We start from the raw sequence: 21,902 nt of genomic DNA, 5'->3' as shown, positions 1-21,902 counted from the left end.
AGAATACATTTGAATGTTATATGTGCATGTCTTCCTTTAATGTTTGACCCTAAACTTAATTCCTCATAACTGCATGTTTGGAAAATTTCAGATTTATCTATTAAGAAAATGGACTTTAAAAAATAATAAAATGTTAATATATTCATTTGAAATTGAAAGTTTTATGAATTTTAGTCACTAGCTATGTTGGTGCTTATGGTTATTTTTCAGATACTTTATAAAAGAACCCCAGACCTTAACGTAATCACCTCTTATTTTTATAAAGAACGCATTTTCAAAACCACAGTGCAGTAATCCTGTAGAGTACAACTGTGAAACTTGTAAATATCTACACAGAAATCTTGTTGCACTTCCTTTTGCAGAAAGGTGAATCTACTGTGCATAAGTAATGCCTTCAAGTGGATCATGCGGCTTAATTCCACAGATCAATTAATTTCATATACTGATGAGCAAGTGTAGGAACCTGCTTGACTGAACTAATTTGACTGTCATCGTTGACTTTAAAATCTGCTTTAGGAATGTGCTATAATCTTGCTGGTAAAATTATGCATCCTTTCTGCACAAAGCTATGGACTCAATGACCTTCCTCCAAATTTTGCATTATAAAAATATTAGCCATAGCCACCTCCATATATAGGTATCAGTTAGCAAAATAAGTAGAATATGCTAAAGAAGCAAATATTACAGATCTATGACATGTGAAGCATGCTAAATAAATCAAATGCATAACGTTGAACATCATTAATTAACCTTGCTGCAAATCCATTCTGAGGTCAAATGTTCTTAGATACCACATTCAGTGTCATTCTTCAGATGCAAAATTAATACATAGAATGTTTTTACAGAATGGTTGTGAGTGAAATTACTCTAATGTAATGGATATTGAGAATAATAATTAATCTTTTTCCATTTTCTAGCAAAGGCAAGCCGGCAGGTTGACATTGCTACTCAAGGATGGTTCATTGGTCTTATGTGCGCAGTTGCTCTTCTCATCCTGATTTTGCTAATAGTTTGTTTCATACGGAGAAATAAAGGTGGAAAATATCCAGGTACGATATGTTGCACTGTGAGTTTGAATATTTAATTCTATTTACATTTAATATATTCTCTACTCTTAATTGCCCAAATCCAGATTACTACATCAAGGAACCCAAATGATTGGGTGTTTTAAAGTAAAATAAAATAAAATAAAATAAATCAAATCTTTTCACAGTAGTTCCCTGGGTCATATCACAAACTGCCTTGAAAGGCACTTTGGGTTTTATCCATGCTGATCAAACAGACTTCTACTGATACAATGGGATATCTGTCTCCACTCCTTCCCCTGATTTCCTCAAAATCTGGAGGGTCTCCCAACATTCTGGGGCTGATTTTGAGGGTATGTTGAGGCCTAGAGGCATCATGAGAGGAAAAAGAAGTTTTGTTGCGTGCATGGAAGTATTTCGTGTGGGCAGAGCTGCAGTATTAGATAAAACAGTTCGCCATACAGTGTGGGAAGAAACTGGGAGTAGAGAACTACTTGTGCTGCTCTTTGGATCTGTAATTTGATTCAGATTTATTTCTGGAATTTTTGTGAAATCTTAAGAATTTGAAGCAATTTAACTTGGCAGCAATTACAGATTCAAAAGTGTGACATAAATGCAATTATATACAACTGTTGTAATCCTGAGTTCAACCCTGAAAATAGTCCTTCCAATTTCAAATAATGAGTTTTCATTTTCTCATGGTACTGATAGAAATTTAGCTTCTATCAGTGACATCTTTGGGGTTGTATCTTCCATTGGATATTTAACATAAAACTGAATTGACATTCCTGGTAGTTTGCTGTGTAAAGATCCAATTGTATGCTGCTGAATTCCAGCATAAAAATCACAAAGCAGAGGGGCATATTCTATAAAGTCTATTATTACAGGGCATACCCTTGAGCAAAGAGGTTTGCCAACATACCTTCCCCAAAGCATTTCAGATGGAAGAACATTAAATCTTGGTTAAGAACCTAGTATATAATTTTCCCCATAGTTAATAGAAAATAGTTAAGTCTATAGCTTCCTGGGTCATTAGCTTGTTCTCTTCCAACTGGAAGGGGTCATACCAGAACTGTTTATTGTAATAAGAAGGGCAACCACCAATTGTATTCACCAGTGCTGATTTACTTTTATAAAGTCTTTTGGGGTATAGTCAATCCCTGGAGTCTTCCCACTCTTAAACTGGTTAATTATAGAGGGTTGCTCAGACAGTATTATAGCGTTTTCCCATGAGCCCACCACACAAACAAGATACTGGGCAAAACCTCGCCAAGCTTTTTGCTGCACTCTATGGGCCACAGTACCGCTGGGCAAAGGCATCCCACACTTATTGGGCTTGGAATGAGGCTTATTATACGGTTATCCATCAAAGGAGCTTCTGTATTTTTGTTGTTCTGAAGACTTGGTATCATTAGTGATCTCATATGACCCATTAGTGTCCACTAAAGATGCAAACCTATTAACTATTGGAATTATAAATGGCAGGCATGGTCTGTGTTGCACAAGCAACATCATCTCTTTTACTTTATTTAGATTTGGGTTTATTAATCATATCTGAGGGTGGGTGAGACCTTTTCCTTCCTTTCATACTGGTGATGATAATAAAAATGGTCTAAAGACAATTCAACTTGATTTAAAACAAATTACATGGAAATCAAACATACAAGTACACTTCAACTAAAACTGAATATAAACATAAAAATCAGCTGTTATGCCTACCGGCGTGGTTGCTCAAGAGCAAACAGGCAAGATCCCCACTGATCTTTTCAAAGGCTTTATTATTGGTGCAAAAACATTTACAGTGCAGAACGTCTCAATTCCATGTCTTGCTCAGTCACTAGCAAAATCTGAGAGTGGGCGGTCCTTAAACTTTCCCTAGCAGAGTAGCCTCTGAGCCCTGCATCCCTTCCCCACTAGAGGCGGGGCTTCCCTCCTCCGTGGAGGAAGTGCTGCTTCTCACGATCTTTGGAGGCTCCCTGTAACCCACCTGCCCTTCCACCTCTTGCCTCTGAGCTGATGGCAGTTCCCTGACATCAGCTAAAGAAAGTATAATATAACTCCTGCAAGTTACAAAGCCTAAAATAATACTAGATACCTCTTTTCTGCTGTTTCTGTAGTAGAGGCTTCTTTAGAAAATGCTCTTGCGGGATGCAACCCAAAAGAAAGTTGCTGTTTGTTATGATGAAGATCAGCATTCTGTCTGCAGATCTTTATGTTCCATGGATATAGTTGCAGCCCAGTTTATCCTTAATAACAGCAAAGCACTGCTGGATTCCAGGGTGATTCCAGCATGAACCAAGGCAGTCCTTCCCTTTTTATAACTGCAGTAGGAGATGGAGATTGCAAGGGTTAGGTGACTGGCATACAGCTGCTGCTGCACACAGGGTCCTTCAGAAAGCACACACCCCACTAGGGATTGGCATGCATTACACTTCCAGTCCTTGCTAATTGTTATCCTCCATTTGTATGTTTTAGTGAAAGAAAAAGAGGATGCTCATGGTGACCCAGAAATACAGCCTATGAAAGAAGACGACGGAACACTTGGCGAATACAGGTAAGTAATTATGTTAATTCATACTGGTCATGTCTGCTTGATTTTGAAGAGAACTACTTATTTTTAACTCTTGCTCCACACCGTTCAGAAGTATTTAATACTGGAGGTGTTAGTAGCTTCATCAGCTCAGCATCCTCAAATATGATGTCTCACCAACATTAAGAATATCATGTGGTGTCACCCACAAATATATTGATGTAGGACCATAGCCCCACTGCCATTACCATTGCAAGGCAATTCACAGGCATAGATACCAACATATCTGATAGTTAATGATCCACTTGACAGTAAGGGAAATTTGAAATTCTATGGGTGCAGTAATTGTGGCAAAGCATAACACAAGGCATGGCAAGGCATGGCAGCATCTCCACTGCTGTAGGAATGTTTCTAGAGGAAGTTGTGGAGTTCCCCCAGTGTCTCATCGTCTTCTGGTAGCCTTGTTCCCACACAGTCTTTGTGGATTACAATCTACCGGAGCAATCCTATGCATGTTTACTCAGAAGTAAGTACCATTGTGTTCATTGGGGCTTACCCCCAGGTAAGAGTGCAAGGATTGCAACCTATGTGGAAAATCTTAAGATCATACATTATGATCAACCAGAAATGTAAAATACAGATCCAAATTGCAGTATTGCTAACTGAATACTTAAAACAAATTTGGATCCAGGGTTTTACTTCATTCATATGTCTCATATATTTGCTTCCAATATTCACTGTGATTTTGGGGCAGTTTTGTGCATGTGTGATTTTTATTTTTACTTATTATTTAATCTTTCTGCCTTATTCCTTTCAAAGCAGGAATAAAGCAAAATATATGAATGTCCTATATTAAATCCAGGCTTAGTAGTAAAAAATATAATTGATTTCAGCGGTACTCAGATTTTGTTTTTTGTCTTGGTAGTGCAATAATCAAACATAGATGAATTCTAGGCATCTTGTTCAACAGTAGGAAAAAAATAGCTAAGTGATATATGAAGGGTAAAAATCATCAACTTGAATGGATAAAAATTAGGTGGTAGTTTCAAATTAGCTGAACTTTGTTAAGTTCAAAGCCAGTTCATTGTTATCTAATAAGAATAATAAATTAGCTTTATTTCTTGCCTCACAAAGGCGTGCTATTCAAACTACTAATAACAATATATAATATAATTCAAAGAAAGCTTTATCATTTTAATCCAATGTGTTGGTTTAAACAAGAAAGGATGATTTATTTAAAAGGTTAGCCTTTTGTGTTTTGTTTGTGCCTTCTATCATATTTTAAGATATGTTTATGTATCATTTTAAATACTTTGTTTCTTGTATGTCATGTACTGTAGTGCTCTAATTGTCATTTTTAATGAGTTCAGTATATTTTTGTAGCTTTCTATCTATAGGAAATTAGTCTTTCATTTAATTGTTCTAAGCTGTGTATTGTATGATTCTGAATGCCAAAGAATAGGTCCTGTGTTGTTCTATGGCACTTACAATGCAGAAACTTTTAAAGGTGATTAGGTTTTGTATTTCATTGTTGCTGGGTAACAATAATTATAAAAGATTTGGGCTAATAATATTGGCCTAAAGCAATTAAGTAGTGACAGAATTGTTCACAAAGGGAAATTATTCAAATGCTAACTTGTACCTATGATAGCTTTCTGTTCCCATGTTACCTCATAGTCATGCAGAATTATGCCAATTCTCTGGTGAGTTTTTGTTGGGCAACTCAGTTCTAGATGTGATCATCAAATCTATTATCATGTGGGACCTAAGCCAGGATTTTAGTCTATGTCTTGAAACAACTAGCATGTTAATGTGTGAAATCATCTATGCCATCGTCAGTTAGTTGTACTGTTAAGTAAATGATTGCATGAATCTTTACTACCAGATTTTATATGTTTTTTAAGAAGTCGCTCATCTAATTCATTTTGCTAAAAAATCTTCTTTTAGACACAAGTTCCTGCGGCATTCACAGGTAATAATAGGATTTGCCCCCTTTTCTCTTTAGAGACAGAGCAGATGCAAGCAAATATTCAAATCATGGAATATGTGTTTGTAACTTTTGTGCAGCCCAGCACTGCTACCATTACCGGTAATCACTTTCCTGGTTCATGCTGCCTCAGGCAGTTCTAAAATGTGATTCAGTGTGTCTTTGAGGGAAACTTTTTTTTGTTTTTGTTTCATTTCCCCCCCCCAAGAATTCGAGTATTTTGAACTTTTTTCATCACTTCAGGTCCATGTCTCCGTGGACAGTAAAGAAAACGGACAAAGGAAGAAAGAGAGAATGTAGCGATGTCACTCGTTTTCCCGAAGCAGACCCTGCCTTTACCAAAGCAGTGTCTGTGTGGTCTCAGAGAGCCAACCTATCCAGAAGGTCAGGAGAGCAATCCTTCATCACCAGATCAGAGACCTCTCACAGGAGAGTCAGGAACTCTCCAAAGCATTTAAAAGTAAATTCCATCTCCCCTTCACTCTGTCGGAGGAAAAATAAACCAACGGAATGGCAGCCTGAGGGTGTTTCTAGATACCACACTCTGCGGCAGCAAATAACAGAACTGGATGAAGGGTCAGATTCTCAGGTAGGGCAGTGTCCCCCATATCAGCAAAGGTCCACCAAGGGCCCGGCCTCTTCACAACAGTGGTTCAACCACACAATAGGCCCCAACTCAGATTCAGAAGACAAGTACAGGGGCAAGTCAAGAAGGTAAGACCTTCTGGTGCTCCTAGTATTGCTTGTAGTTGCTCCAACTCTGACAATAGTTCACTAATGAGGTCTGTTGTATTACCCAAAACTACTACCATTTTGAAGGATACCCATGCTGTGGCCAAAAATGCTGTAGTTTCTGCCATGCAGGCTGGACCTTCTTCAATAATGGACCCCGAGGCACTACACACAGTGATTACTGTGGCCTCCTATGAAACAACTAGAGAGCACTGCCAGTTATCGGTACCTGAAGCTGTGGACAGTGTGGAAAAAAATTCAGCTACTACAAAAAAGCCTAAATTTCACAGTGACTTGGAGGATGAGTCGCCTCCTGAGAATGAAGAAGTATCATTTGCTTCCTTACTGGAAGTAGGAAAGGATAGTGAGCCCATACGTAGGTTCAAAATGGAGACTCAGAACTACTTATTCAAGCATATTCAGAAAGAACTACAGTTAAAACACCACAAAACTGAACAGTCTGCAGAAAGTAGCATGATAGATAAATCCCTTCCGGTTCATTCAGCTGTTCAAAAACTAATTCATAAAATCTGGAATAAACCCAATGTAAGACATGTAGCTCCAGCAATTCTACATGAACTGTATCCTCTTCCAGTGGACAAAGCTGTGTTTTGGGGGACCATACCCAAGATAGATACTGCAGCAGCTAGTAGAAATGCTAAGACATGCTTCTCTGGAGTTGCGGGCTATGTCCCCAAACATCCAGTTGATAGAAAGGTTGAGGCTATGATCAAGAGATCATTCAGCTTAGTTTCAGCCCAGCTTAGAGTATCCCTTTATTCTGCCTATGCGTCTAGGGCTTTATTAGCCTGGCTGGAAAAGGAGCAAGCAATAAGGGGAGGCACAATGAAGTCACCTTCAAGCAAGTGGAGAACACATATTCTGTGTAGAATTGCAGCTAATTTCATTCATGATGCTGCTCAGGATTCTCTTGAACTCACAGTTAAAAACATAGCATGTCTCACAGTGGCATGGAGGGCTAGCTTGTTGCGTCATTGGCCCTTGGACCTAGGCATGAAATACCAGCTGTTATCCCTACCATATTGTGGTGGAACTTTATTTGGAGACTGCTTGGGACAGGTTTTCAAAGATTATGCCCAACAGAAGAAATCCCTCCAACAGCTGAAAAGGAAAATACACTGTTCCACTTCTTTTCTTTATTATCCTCACAGGTGTCACACAGCCTATCAGTTCCCCACTAGGTTAAAAAGAGGGAAAGGTTTGCAGTCCTTACATCTCATGAATATGAAAGGGTATAACATTCAAAGAAGTCACAAATGTACCAAGAGGAGACTTCTGACATAAATGCTTTCCAGGAAGCAAAAATAGTTTCAGTCAATAAAAAGATGACACAAGGGGAATGAGAAGCTATTTCACATGGTTTCTTGTCTTGATCAATTTTAAATGCAGTATCAGTTTTAAATGCAGTATCACTCTCGCTGTCTCTGGTCAATTGCCTTCTTTTCACTAGGGGAATAAGTAGATTATTTAACCAACTGTGTCATTTGTTATCCATACTGGATACATTCCCCCCCCCCCGATTTAGAAGGGGATATAGGAGTCTCAGAGTGGAGACACACACACACACACACACGGGGAGGGAGGGAGAGAGAGAGAGAGAGAGAGAGAGAGAGAGACTGAGGTAATTAGTACTTTCTGTTTTGCTCAGCCAGCACAATATTTAAAGTCTCTCTGTAGAGTTTGACTTCTGGCTTCATAAAATTCACAAAGGGGTGCCCTGCCCCTTATTTTTAAAATTGTGTTCAAAATAGTAGCCCCAGCACTTCTTAGCTCCAACAGTTCTGGCAGAAATTAACCAACCATTCCTATATCATTTAAGAAAATTAAAGTTCCCAGGTCATATATTGTTAGTCCAGATAATCCAGTTATTTCATCTCAGTGGGAGTGGCTGCAGTGCCTACGTTCCTATATTACAACAGCATTGTAAAAGTGATTCAGAGGGACTTTTATTCCCTTGGGCCGTTTTATTATCTAAGAGTGCTTCATATCCAGACAGACTTCCATCATTGCCACAGAATATTTTTAACATGCGCTTGCTTCTTTAGACTGATTTGAAAATGCATTTCATATTGGTATCTTCACAAAGTGGTGCATTACTAAAAAATTAATCCAATAACACCTGCCAGCCAGTTCAATATATCCTACCTTTACAAGAAAACCAACACTGCAATCCTAAACATATTCTTATATTAGTATTTCAAACATTACCAGTGCAGCATGGCTCCTTCTCCTGCCACTCAAGTAATATAGGGGCCCTGTGATCTCAGAGTTTGACCAGCACTCTGGCAATTCCACCTTTAGGAGTTTCATTCTCAAGAGCCAAAAAGTTATGAGTGGCCTTGTTTCTGTTGTAGAACCTCAAAACAACCTTCTTTATCTGTAAAACAGATGCAGAGTTTATACATGACATACCCCAGGACACCTTGAGCTTTACAGTCAAAAACCTAGTATTGTATCTGTCTCAGTATCCAAGAAGGGGTAGTTTTCCTTAGCTTTGAAAAACCTTGAATGATATCCTTTAAAATTACTTGTTTTAACAATGGGGAAATCATTTGTAAAAATGTTATTTTAAAACATTTTGTCTATTTTTTTTTTTAAAGTTGACCTGCTACTTGTAGTTAAAATAAAAATTGGCAATACACTTCATATTCTAGATATTACTAAAAGCTAAGCAATGCAGAGATTTATTTCATAGGAAGTGATTCACTTGTAACTGAAATAATGTAGGCCTACTGAAGCCAATTTGTCAAAAAAAATCCCTAGGGAGATAAGGTAAATTTGTAATTATCCTGAAGGCCTTTTAAATTGTTTTACAGCATAAAATTTATACTTCTGGGATGTCAAAAATTGGTCCTTTATTTCCTTTCTCTTCTGGTCCCATGGATTTAGGCATCTCGTAGATACTGGAAGCATACCAACATACCCGAATTCCGATTCTGTATATTAAGAATTAGAATGAGATCAGAGCAATTTAATCATTTTCTCTTCAAGGCATTTAGGAAAAAGTAGTGCATACTGAATAATTTTGGTTATCTCCCTATTTTTCCCCTGAAGTGAGAGACAGTTGTGCTCTCAGAGCCATCATTAAAAGCTGCCAGTCAACTCAATACATCCTACCAAGTTCCTTCCCCTTCCACTGCAATGCACGTTACTGTATTCTTTTTTGCTCCAGTGATTTTTTTAGCTGAATATAGTGCTAATCATATTTTGAGTTATTTTGCATGTTGATCTACACAATGGGTGCATGCACAGACAAACCAGCCTTCTGCTTTTTGACTCATTATTGCATCTGCCTGCCCCTGAAGTGAAGAGATTATTAACAGGTAATGAATGCAATGTCGTTGGAATGATGTGACAAAGTTTACTAAGAATTTGTAAAACTTTTTGATGCATTTCTTTTACTGCTCTGTTTCACCCCCAAATATTATTTGACTTCTGTTTACTTACGCCCTTTACAGCCATCTTCTCACTTTGTTATGTATCTCATCCATCACCTTCAAGTTTGCTATTTGTTTCATAAAACTCATAACAGTAAAGGAGAAAAAACCGTTATGTATAAGTAAAAAGAGGGAAGTTCTAATTTGGCCAGAGGGCTGTTCTTCCACTGAAGGAAAGCACTTTGATCCAGTGGAGGCTTCCATAAACAGAACAACAAGGGAACAGATTTTTGATCTTCTGCCTCCTGTCCCCTGTTGCCAAGTCTATTCTAGAGGGTCTGGGGATTTTTAAATTTTTTATTTCTTTGGAGCAGCATGGGAGGTCCTGCTGGGGAGCGGGGCTGCAAGAGAAAGGAGAAATTGGCAGAAAAATACCTTCTTGAATTCACAGAAGCCTTTGTTAAATCAAAGAAGCTTCCATCAGGGAAGGGCCACAATTAAATACATCACAACATGAGTAACAGGTGATATATATTCAGAACAGACCCCCTGAAATAAACATTAATTCCATTAATTTCAGTTGTTCTACTCTGATGTGTAGCTAACATTTGATATCACCTTCTATAATACAACTTTTAGAATTATGTTCTTATGTAATATAAAGCTTCATTTAAACGTTGCTCAACTTATTAGTTTATTAAAAATGACTTTCTACTTGTAAATAGCAAGTATTGGAGCGAACTTGCTATTGTAATGCCTCATCTGACAATAAAATTCATATATCCTACAATCCATATTTTCTTTGTAATTGTTCCAGTATTCATGCTACTTACTGATATACTTGGAGGAGGGGGAAAACATTCTGTTTTAAGTTTTGAAGGATATTTTTCAGTTGTTGATCTTAATTTCAAAGATTTCAGTAAGTATTCATCTGCAAAGGAAGTCAATTAAAAAAAAATGTATAGGTTTTGAGGCTATCTAAGCAGGAAAAGAGAACATTCTTGGTATTATATTAAATCATCATTAGAAATAACGCTACTGTAAAAATGCCCAAAAGCCCCAACCCTTAATGTGGAGCTCTTTAAAGCCCACAACAACACAATCAATCTTGCTTCTGAAGTATATTTCTTAGCAACAAATTAACATTCATTTCCCAGTAAGAATCAAGACTTTGGTTCTCCTCCCAGGATATACCTAGGAGACATCTTCCTTTCTGTGCATCTTCAATATACATTAACAATTAGCTACATTAACAAATTTGAAGGGCAAAGAATATGCCATCTTGAAGTAGAGAGCAGAACATTCTTTTGTATAATGTATCATTCTTAAGTAAGTGATATTGTGTTATTCCTGGAAGAAATCCCTTTTGAGTTAAAGGCAAAATCTAGAATTCACCCGCTAAATTCCTATCTATAGAATATTTTGAAGGCATGTTTTACTTAACCACATGAGCAAAATGGATTTACGTTCCATGCCTCTTTTGGTGTGGCAGGATCTGCTTTTATTTGTATTGATAAGCTTCTTCTTTAGGTTTTTATTGATTGTGCCAATTGCAATTGGTTTTAGTATTTCTTTTGTGTTTGTAAGTCGCTTTGAGTCATTTCTATGCGTAAAGCGACTAATAAATATTCATCTTGGTAATGTGATTCTCTTATTTCTGTCTGTGCCATGGCAAAAGGTGTTTCACATTCTTTCGTGAATGATACAGATTAGGACATCTAAATACATTTAGGTATTTAAGTACATTTAGGTGCCTTGAATAGAGTGCCTCTGAGTGTGTGCAGAGTTTCAACTCAAGCAGTGTTTTAAAAGATCATCAAGACTCCTAACCATATACAGAATGCCTTTTTTGTGGTCAACATTTGTTGGAACTTACTTTCAAGTGACTTTGTATGGGCAGGAATGGAGAATCTGTAGCCCCTTAAGTTGTTGCTGGACTCCAACTCCCATCATCCCTGATTATGAGCCATGCTGGCTGAGGCTGGTGGGAGCTGGAGTCTGGCAATATCTGGATGGCTGCTGGACTAATTCAGCAGTATTGGGAAGCTGCCCTAGCAGCACTTCTTCCTGCTTTGCCATGGAATGTCAGATGCTCATGACTATGCGTGAAGGGGATTTTCCTGCATTGTCCCAAGCTTTGCATGTTTCCCTGACATCACAGGGAGGGAAACCTGCCATTGCTGCATGTGTGAAAGCCCTGTCTTAGCTCTGCAGCTTAAAGTAGCTAGTGTTCATAGAAGAAGTCAGTCCAGTGCACACAGTCTATTTGACTTTTCTCAGGTGACCAGAAACAGATGTGATAGTTGCTCCTTCTACTAGTTACGCAGAAGAAGGCATTTCAGTGGGAGTTGCTTCGGCATATAGGTATGAAAGCAGCTTCACCTGCCAACATTTCCTCTTCTGCACAATTGTTAGAGGAATAATCTCCAGTTCTTCTTTAACATCTGGACATTATATTTGACAGATGTAATAAACGTTCATTCCATTGATCCAGTTTATGGAACGTATTGCTAGCCTGCGGTAATTAACTCTTATTTACTCCCTGGTATCTGCTCTCAAGATGGCTACTATTCTCTCTTCATTCAGTTGAATTGATAGAACTTAGTTCTCAGCCTTATTCAATTGGGACCTCTGCCACCATTCCTGTTTCTCAGCGTCTAGTAATCTTGAATATAGTTATCTGGTCCCCCCTAAACACACACACACACACACACACACACACACACACACACACACATATTGTGCTGCTTTGAACATGTTCCTTACTCACTAAAAGGGGGCTCCCTTGGTTCCTGAGCTATATATTTGCTGCAATCCCTATGGGAACATTGTTTTCACTTCCTTTTTTAGTGTGCAAAAGACTGAGGGAACCCAATTTCCAAATCTGATTTTTGCATATGCTGTAACTGTGCACTCATGCCAGTGTCCACTTCCGTGCAGGTACACACACTCGTGTAAATCTGCAGTTTTGTTCTTGTTTGTTTTTTAATTATACAGACATTAGACTCTGCATCATTACTAGCATATAGAAAAATCACAGAAACAATGCAACCAGCTGTGTAAGTATTTTTTCATTATTTAGATTATAACTGTAAAATAAACCTAAAAGAAATAAGAATGAAAGAGAAACTGATGAAAAGAACTTATTTCTTTGAAATAAAAAAAAGTCCTGTATTCTACGGTAATAAATAAAACTGCTTTCTGAAGTTAGTGCCACTACACGTTACTTTGGAAACATTTTGTGTGAAATAAATACAAGATTGAAACAATTTGAAAACTGCTTATGATCCCCTTTTAAAAAAAAGTATGTATAGTTTTTTCAGTTAAATCCAAATATTTTGTGCTACAAAGCATAGGATACAACAATGCAATGAAAGGTATTATGTATTTCAAACCCTTTGTGCTTTATTCATGGTATACCACCCAACCAGATCTGTCTTTGGTGGGTGATTGTGAATTTCGTTGAAACACAAATCAAAAGATATATTCATAGTATTCAAAAGGAAAAAGGAGAGCTAAGAAATATTTGGATCTGTGAATGCATATGATTATTTCGCAGGTGGCATTTCTATTTTGTGGTTAATGTGTATACAGGTGCATGTTTGTATTTAATGCATAATACAAAACTTTGGGTGATAGTTAACTAGTTATTCTCGGAGTATGATTACCTATGCACATCACCCTTTAATTTTAATTTGTTGTGTTCACTTGGGTTCCTTTTTTATTATTACTGAGAATAAATCACAAGTGTGAGTTTGTCACAGTGGTACCTCGGGTTAAGTACTTAATTCGTTCTGGAGGTCTGTTCTTAACTTGAAACTGTTCTTAACCTGAAGCACCACTTTAGCTAATGGGGCCTCCTGCCACTGCTGCGCCGCCAGAGCACGATTTCTGTTCTCATCCTGAAGCAAAGTTCTTAACCCGAGGTACTTTTCTGGGTTAGCGGAGTCTGTAACCTGAAGCGTATGTAACGCGAGGTACCACTGTATACACATGACTTTTCATCACAGGAGTCATTCTATTTAGGAATTTCTCTTCACTGATGCAGACCTGTATCACAGTGGTAGAAATGATAGTGAGCATGTTAATTCTACTTCGGAGGAAATCTATCAGGTTAACATTTAGTTTAAGATAATGGTAGAGAATGTCCAGCCTATAGACCTAATTAGGTCCATCAAGCCCCATTTGGACCACCAGATTGTTTTGGCCAAGCCATGCCCATATGTTCCTCACCTGACATCAGGCTCAGGACTGATAAAGCCACAGCTACAAACATTGAATTCATTTGCAGCTTAAATTCATCACTATTTGAATGTGGTGCCTTACGTTGCACTGCTTTCAGCAGGGATCAGATACACTCAGATATCCCAGTTGCTCCCAAGTGTATCTGATCTGACAACAGTGTAACAGGAGAAGACACCAAATTCAAACTGCACCGAGGGTTAAGCCACTTCAAAGAAACAATCGGGAGTGAACTCTTGATTGCTTCTTTACAGTCAGAGCTTTACCTCTCCTGTGCCTAATGTGAAATTGAGGTCAGGGGATTGACAAGTGGTCACTCTGTGAAGAGTTAACTACTTTCATCCAGCCTTCTTGCTAAAAGTGGCCCCCAACCTTTGTTTAATATATTTAAATTTAAATTTCATTTTAAATTGCTTTCACATTTCCCCAAAGTCACCATAAAATGCACCAATTCTACGTTCACTAGGATGTGTCATTCCACGCATGGTTCTTTCCTTCAATGAATTAAAACTTTGGATCCAACCCATTATCGTAACTAACCTGTCATCTTTTCGTCCAGCCTATCTTACCAGATCAGAAATCCAGAGGAATAGTTAATATTCTCCTCACTGCTTAGGAAGGCAATACAGATGACCATTACTTTAGTAGAGGCACATACTCAACTTCCTATTAAAATGAAATGGGATTTCAAAGTGCTTAATTTGGACTAACTCTAGATATTTTCTATGGAGTGTCTTGATTTACATTTGCATCACTTAAATACCATCTTCCCCCTCTACAAACTCAATATTGTGTACTTTTTATATAAAAATATGTGTCTTCTTGTTGTTTTGTGCAATATGCATGTTAGACAAGTTGAATAAGTTAAAGGAAATAGTTAATTTTAAAGATGGAAGAGCTATGGCTGGTTTTCAATTTGTCTGTGTAACTTGTAATTTCACCCTATTTATGCAATACAATGAGAGGTAACTTGTTGTCTTTTTTTATAACTTGGTGGGAGAATGATATATTCTAGTTTAACTGTATTTCCTTTAAATTTCAAAAGATATAATTGTTTTCTTTGGATAATATTTATAGATTACATCCATTTTGTTACAAAGATAGCCAATGCATATTGTGAAACAAGCATTTAAGAATGAAGAATAAATGTGGAAGTAATGGAAGACAGAGTTGGAAATCCACTGGACTCCAATAAGTGAAAGAAACTACAATGTTCACTCAAGTCTAGGGAATGCAGAACCAAGCCAGAGGGGAAACACAAGTCAATATTCAAGGGACACAGCCATCTTTGTTTGCAACACATTTCCAGTGTGTTAAAAATAACCACTGTGGCTGTTATCATTTTGAACAAAAATGCATATAATTGCAGTGAAAAGCTGGTTTCATGATTTTATAATGTGGGAGCTTACATCTTATTATACAGTATTGTCTGATGCATATATTAGAGTGTTGTTGTTATAAATGGAGAAATGGAAGGGAAAGACACATATCTGAGCTTGCAATACATAGCTTGAATAAGAAATCTCCATAGTGCTTCCCTGAATAGAAATCAACATTTTTTCCTGAATTTGCTGTGATGTGTGCTCAGAAATTCAAAACAAACTCATATTCCTCAATTTATTTCAAGCTGCTGTAACAAGTAGTTTGCAGCCATAATAATAATGTGATGTTCTGCACCAAATTCAATCTGCAATCCTCAACATGCTTAATAGGGGGTAAGTTTTATTGAACTGAGTAAACAAATTGGGGTTATGCTGCTTTCTCTTCCCATGCCTCCATTAGTGTTTTTTGGGGCTCTTCAAATTAAATGGGTTTACTGCTTTGGTACTTTTCAGTTAATACTCATTTTGAATGTGTAAGATATGTATAGTCTTTGACACCAACAGTTAAGTAGTGCCATGGTCAGACTGGGAAAAGGGAATCTAAGAGATTTTCCAGCGTCATATGAAGAGGCATGCAGTTTTGTTCCTGGTATGGTACTGGTTGGAAATTATCTTATGGTCCACTCTAAAATAGAATGTCTTAAGATGGATTCAAATAACCTTTTCCCCCCCCTCTGCTACACAATGATGTTTTGTGGGACAAAAGTCTAACCTGCCAAATTTCCTTTCTAGATACATCATAAACAGCTTATTGTGAGATTCAAAGGATTATTTTGATCTACATTTAGAATCTGACAACTCTTGAGTGAACGCATAATTCTTTTGCTACCTGGAAATTCAGAAGGGAGCTCTGAAGTTTCTCTTTGTAGAAGGCAAGAGAGAGATTAACTGAACAGAGTCTGAGATCTTAAGGTCAAGGATATATCCCCTAAGAGAAAAGAAACAGCAGAATTTGCCCATGAGATAATGTATCTTGATAGAAAGGATTTCACAAACACTGCAAGTAGAGATGAGTTTGGAGTAGTCTAAACATTCTGTTGTAAAGAGAGAGAGAGAGAGAGAGAGAGAGAGAGAGAGAGAGAGAGAACACATCTGTTGTCCTATTCCCAATACCTCTCCAATATAGTAAGCCTGCAACTTACGTGAGGTAATGTTTCAGGGATCGCTTCAAAGCAAAAATCACATATCGTCAAAACATATTGGGTTCAGTGGCAGGTAGGATTTCCCCCCAGATACCTGTCCCCTTTCAAAAAAAATCTTTTTTGCCAAGTGCGTAAAACTGAATGCACACAAGTTAAATGTGCATAAGCTGTGGGCTTACTGTATGCTTAAACTAGACAGTTGAACCTTGCGTAACAGATGGGCATAAAATATATTGGAGGTTACAAGAGAAGGCTCAGAGGAGTACCAGATTATAGTGGCAGGACAAAGCAATGATGAGATTGGATGCAGTAGAGAACTAACCTTGCTGTCGGTGGATATACTGGGCTGTGCCAAAGGAGGAATACAGGATGGGTACTTCAAATGAAAGGGAAATCCTCATACCATGCACACCTGTGGCTTTGCACACAAAAATCACAAATGTGGCCCATAGATATGTCTGTATGAAAAGTCAGATGGGCACAAGCAAGCAGCTGGATACACGATAGGGTAAACCTGCAGATTGCACAGTCTGCGGTAGTCCCTGTTAGTCATGTAGACAATGATAAAAGTGGGTAGGGAGGTATGATAAGATTTTAAGCAGAGACAACGCTGATGTAGAGCATCAACAAACATCTTACCCGGGTTCATAGTTAATCTCAGGACTGATTGATAACATTAACAGTAGAGTGCAGAAGCCATTTCCACACGGTTGTGTCCTGCACCTTTCGACATCATGTACAGCAGGCACGTCCAACAGGTAGATCATGACCTAACGGTAGATTATTGGACATGTGTGGTAGATCACTGGCTCCCCCCAAAGAAACTCAACAACTTTGGCTCCCCTTAAAAAAGCTCAACATTTTTGCTCTGCACCACCCAAAAATGGGGCTTTCCTCATCCCCCCAAAAAAGTTCAACAACTTTGACCTGAACCCCCCAAAAGGGGGTAGATCGCTGCCAGTTTTTAAATCTGTGAGTAGATCGCAGTCTCTTGGGAATTGGCCACCCCTGATGTACAGGAAATAATCACAAGGATGCCACAAATGATGTTACTTCCCATGCTAATGGTGTGATACTGAAATGGAAAATACATGTGGCATAAAATGGTATGAGGTCCTGCTGTGTGGAAATGTGTATAACCCAGTCTGATAAAGTATGGTTCTGTTCTTATACTGCTAATAAGCTGCATTGCCTGCAACTTCTAGCAAAACAGTCCTCTTTGCATGTGGACTAGGAAGATGCTGGTATGGACCATTGCTTACTGCCTGGCACTGTGGCCCAAATTGTGGAGATTGCTAGCCATGTATGCATATCTGCTCAGTTGCTGAAATTAGGGCATGCTGCATGTCCCTTCAGTATATGCAGATAGTATTTGTCAAGATTTCCATTGAGAGAGATATGTTCCAGGCAGCAAAACCACCTTCGTACACAGTTACCTATACTGTCTCAAGCAAAAGCTAAGACCGAGTGTAAACCATTTCTTCCAGCTGCTAACAATTCTTTCCAAAATATTCATTCACTCTTGAAATAACAAGTTTGATTTAAAGATGTTGTGAATTAAGATCTGGTTTTCATTTAACTAAACACTGATCACTATCAGGATATGGACTTTGCTTTTCTTCTTAGGCTGTTTTCATTTGTTTCTTCTGCACCCTTTTAATGGAATATGTAGGTCTCTGGAAAGGTAAGGTTATCAATTTCAAGCCTGGTGTGTGTAATGTAACAAATTGCTCCAAATACAACACTTTGTTTATTGTATTTTTCTAATACTGGGGAGAATATTGGTTTGTTTGTTTTTTTCATTTAATCAAATTCATTCCTCATTCATATTCAGGAATCGAGAATAAAAAGTTTTAACAGACTAATTTCACAGCACACCATAAGCTTCATATCTGAAGAACAAGGGGCCCTTTCTAATGCTTGCAACTTTTTCTACATTGTTTCAAAAATGGGACCTGAATTTGTCACTGTGAAGCCTTGCACGGTGGGGAAAACGCACTTCCACCGCTGGAGAAATCCTGCGTTTAAACCATTACTGCACCACGTATTCATACATTGTATTAATTTGTCTTCACCCTGTGATTGAGTTTACTAAAGGACTGTGGGACTACACATACTTTTCAAAAACCAGCATGCATGATTTGTTTTTGTTTTTACACCTTGTCTAAGTTATATGTTAATAGTTTCTTTTCTTAAAAACCCTTTATTTTTTCAGTGATGCCGATGACCACAAGCCTCTAAAAAAGGGAAGCAGGACACCTTCAGACAGGACTGTGAAAAAAGAGGACAGCGATGATAGTTTAGTTGACTATGGAGAAGGAGTTAATGGTCAGTTCAATGAGGATGGCTCCTTTATTGGACAATACAGTGGTAAAAAAGAGAAAGAACCCGCAGAAGGGAACGAAAGTTCTGAGGCTCCTTCACCTGTTAACGCAATGAATTCATTTGTCTAATTGAAAAAAAGAACTCTTGCCCTATTCATACTACATTTCCATTATTATTATTTTCAAGCATTTGTACATCTTCCCCACTTTTTGGACATGAAGGAAACAAATATTCTACACGGCAAAGTGTTTATGTAATAAGTACATATAGGTGAAACTGTTAAACTATATAACAGTAAGTGGTATGTTAGTATGACTCAGAATGCAAAACATTTTGCACAGATACTTGCTTTTTTACAAGACTAAAAAAAGAGCAACATCAACTAAGAATAATGAAAAGTACAGTATAATGCATGCGAAGCGCTGCATACGTCCCGGGCAAAGCCAGTTTATGCCACTGAAAATGGTTTTGATACTTCGTTATGCAGTCCTCAACTGAATCCCTGGATATGAAGCCCATTTTCATTGTCAGAGTGTTATAGTAGTATTATATAGAACTTCAATGTCTTTGTGGACATTGTTGTGAAATTGGTGACTTAATTGTCTAGATATCATTATGTCTTTTTGCAAGACAGTTAGGAACAGTATGTACAGTATATGATTGATAAATGACTTTTAAGTATGATACTTGCATTTGCTGATGCTTACTGAGATCCTGATACCTGCTCTTTGCTCCTCTTGTAGCCTTTCTAATCCAAGTATTACTGCAGCACAGTGTTCTCTTTTTGACATCCAATGTACATTGTATCTTTCTCCTTTTTTAGGACATACAACAACATGCATTGAAATGCATTTTGGAATTTATACAGTTATGGAAGTGAAATTTTCAAATGATATAGAAATATTCCAGAAACCATACAGGGCAAAATACATTCAGTGCCTTTATATAAGTGTACATTCAATAATGTACTGTAGCTGGTCATAACCAATCGGGAACTTTCCTTGTGCAAGATAGCATTGAAATGAAAAGTTGCAAATTCAAAATTCACAATTGGATTCATTTTGATGGAACTTGTGAAGGAAATGCTCCCTGCGGTTTGTGTTGCACCTCAGTAAGCTGGTACAATAGTATATGACTAATGAACTGACATCATTGCCAAAGTAATTTAATTATTGTTAAATTCCCAGATATGTTCAACAGTACAGAAGAGTTCATTTTTACGTGATATAAAACTCATTAAAGTTTCTTTCTTTTCTGGAGATAAACTATAGACAAGCTAATGCAACTTACACTTTCATGGCCTTATGCAGTTTACACAAAGATGGCTGAATTAGTATATTTTGCTAACATAGGGAAACACAAAAAAGCTCATGATATTCTAAGATACCATGCTCACAAAAGCACATTTCCTTTCCCAGTAAGTCCAAGACCCTCTGACACCGCTTTTACCATTATGCTTGGCATGAAGCTGCTACTCAAGAGCCACAGCATTCAAGTGAAATTTGACAAATGTTAAGTAAGTTTAGTCATAAATTACCACTATCATCTGTTAGAATGTTTTCTGCAAACACACACACACATAATCAATATCACAGAAATGGTTACCTCCAAATATGAAATTTTATATAACAACCTATGGTTGAAGGAATGCTCAGTTTCATTTGCCAATAAATTGGTTTTTCATAACTTGCATCAAGTTTAATTTTAAGTAAGCTTTTTATATGTAGATATTTTGTTGAATTTGTAAATACACTTAAAGTGTAGATGCTATATGCTTCTAGGTGTTTGAAAATGCTTTTGTTGTACTGTGTAAGAAGTACTCTAACCAGCAGAGTGCATGGTATTTTAAAGCATCTACTAAATATATGTAATTCAAAATTTGAGATAACATGCCCGTTAGGCTGCTACTGTGTAACTTCTATCCATTTTTTGTGCAGGTCCTTAAGGAATGGAGGTGGCACAGCAGCAGTACTTGACAGATTGCACCCAATATCATTATAGGTTGAGTTATTGCTTTTCACTTAATCACAGCACACTTGTTGCAGCTTTGATGCATATACTATGGGACCTATAGTATAGGTTAAATTATAGTATAAATTAAGCACAATTTGAAATACTCACCTTATAAGCATGGCAACACTTAGAGCTGGAAAACAGTTATGCAGCACTGACTGAAAAAGCACAAAAAGGATAAAACATTCCTACAAAGATTTACCAACAGTATTGGAGACCAGCGTAATTTTACAATTAAATGTAGATGCTAAATTTATCCATGCATGTGAAAATACACAGAGGAGATTACTTCTGTAATGGTGCAACACATTTTGTATTAAAATAAATGTGGTTTTAAAATTTCACTTGCTGTTCAGTCTCATGCAATAATACCAAACAGATTGTTATCATCATCCATACCCTAGCCTTATACTCTTAAGATCACACATAAGGTAAAAATAGATTAATTATAGGCTCAACAGACGAAAGTGCATGAAACTTTGTGAAACTTCTTTTTTTCCTCCCTGCCCCCCCCCCCCGGTGCCACTGTCGTGTTTTCCTGGGATTTGGGGTGGTAGAGTATTAAATAGTTTTCTATTTATTGCACATTGCAGATGTGTTCCTGAGTTATTCTGCCAGGCTCATCCATCAGGAACTGCATATTATAATTCTGACTCACAAAAAAGATGATAGCAATATGGTTGCAAAATGTTGAGCTATGGCACTAAACATTATGGGTCAAGCTAGTGGTGATGCTATAAGGATTTTTTTTAAAAAAAAGTTGGAGGCATTGGTCATTGGGACTGCAGTACATAGAGAGGAGAGACTTAAACTTTCCCTCCCCATCCATGATTCTGACTATCTTCCCACCCTCCAATAAGAGCCCTAAGAGGAAAGCTCTCATTCGCAGTTGCCATTTTCATTTCCCATAATTCCCTTAGGAATTATACTAGATGATGGCAAGCCATTTCCTGCTGCACCTTATTACAACCCTCCTTCACTACCGGTGAATGAACAAAATTGGATTGGGCTTTGTATGGGCATTGTATGTGGCTTCGAAACACAGATCAAAATGTTGTGGGGAGTAGCGGGCTGTTGCTCTCCTATATGGGATGTTGGGGAAATTATTCAGAGCAGACTTGACTGA

At 37.6% G+C, this 21,902-nt stretch overlaps 2 protein-coding genes across 17 annotated transcripts in view; both read left to right on the top strand.

Moving 5' to 3' along the window:
- Positions 1-21,120, top strand: part of NRCAM (neuronal cell adhesion molecule) — a 132,068-nt gene extending 110,948 nt beyond the window's left edge. For 13 of the 16 annotated variants that reach the window (XM_079994076.1, XM_079994079.1, XM_079994078.1 and 10 more), the window contains 3 exons: positions 918-1,049; positions 3,501-3,579; positions 18,654-21,120. In XM_079994076.1, coding sequence (XP_079850202.1) covers positions 918-1,049; positions 3,501-3,579; positions 18,654-18,891 — 449 coding nt within the window. In that variant the 3' untranslated portion in view covers positions 18,892-21,120. Of the gene's footprint in view, positions 1-917; positions 1,050-3,500; positions 3,592-12,669; positions 12,732-18,653 lie in introns of all 16 variants that reach the window. The other 3 variants (XM_079994077.1, XM_079994085.1, XR_013843188.1) reach the window with 2 other exon arrangements.
- Positions 6,256-12,663, top strand: LOC307225934 (uncharacterized protein). Its single transcript, XM_079994358.1, has one exon. The coding sequence runs from the start codon at positions 6,320-6,322 to the stop codon at positions 7,577-7,579; it is 1,260 nt and encodes a 419-aa protein (XP_079850484.1). The 5' UTR covers positions 6,256-6,319; the 3' UTR covers positions 7,580-12,663.
- Positions 21,121-21,902: the final 782 nt, after the last annotated feature.

The sequence above is a fragment of the Podarcis cretensis genome (assembly GCF_951804945.1).
Source record: "Podarcis cretensis genome assembly, chromosome: 10".
Classification (NCBI taxonomy): Eukaryota; Metazoa; Chordata; class Lepidosauria; order Squamata; family Lacertidae; genus Podarcis; species Podarcis cretensis.
This window is presented reverse-complemented; position numbering and strand designations above follow the sequence as displayed.

What these genes read in the sequence shown, in the direction of transcription:
- LOC307225934 (XM_079994358.1), top strand. Translation starts at nt 6,320, where the DNA reads ATGAGGTCTGTTGTATTACCCAAAACTACTACCATTTTGAAGGATACC.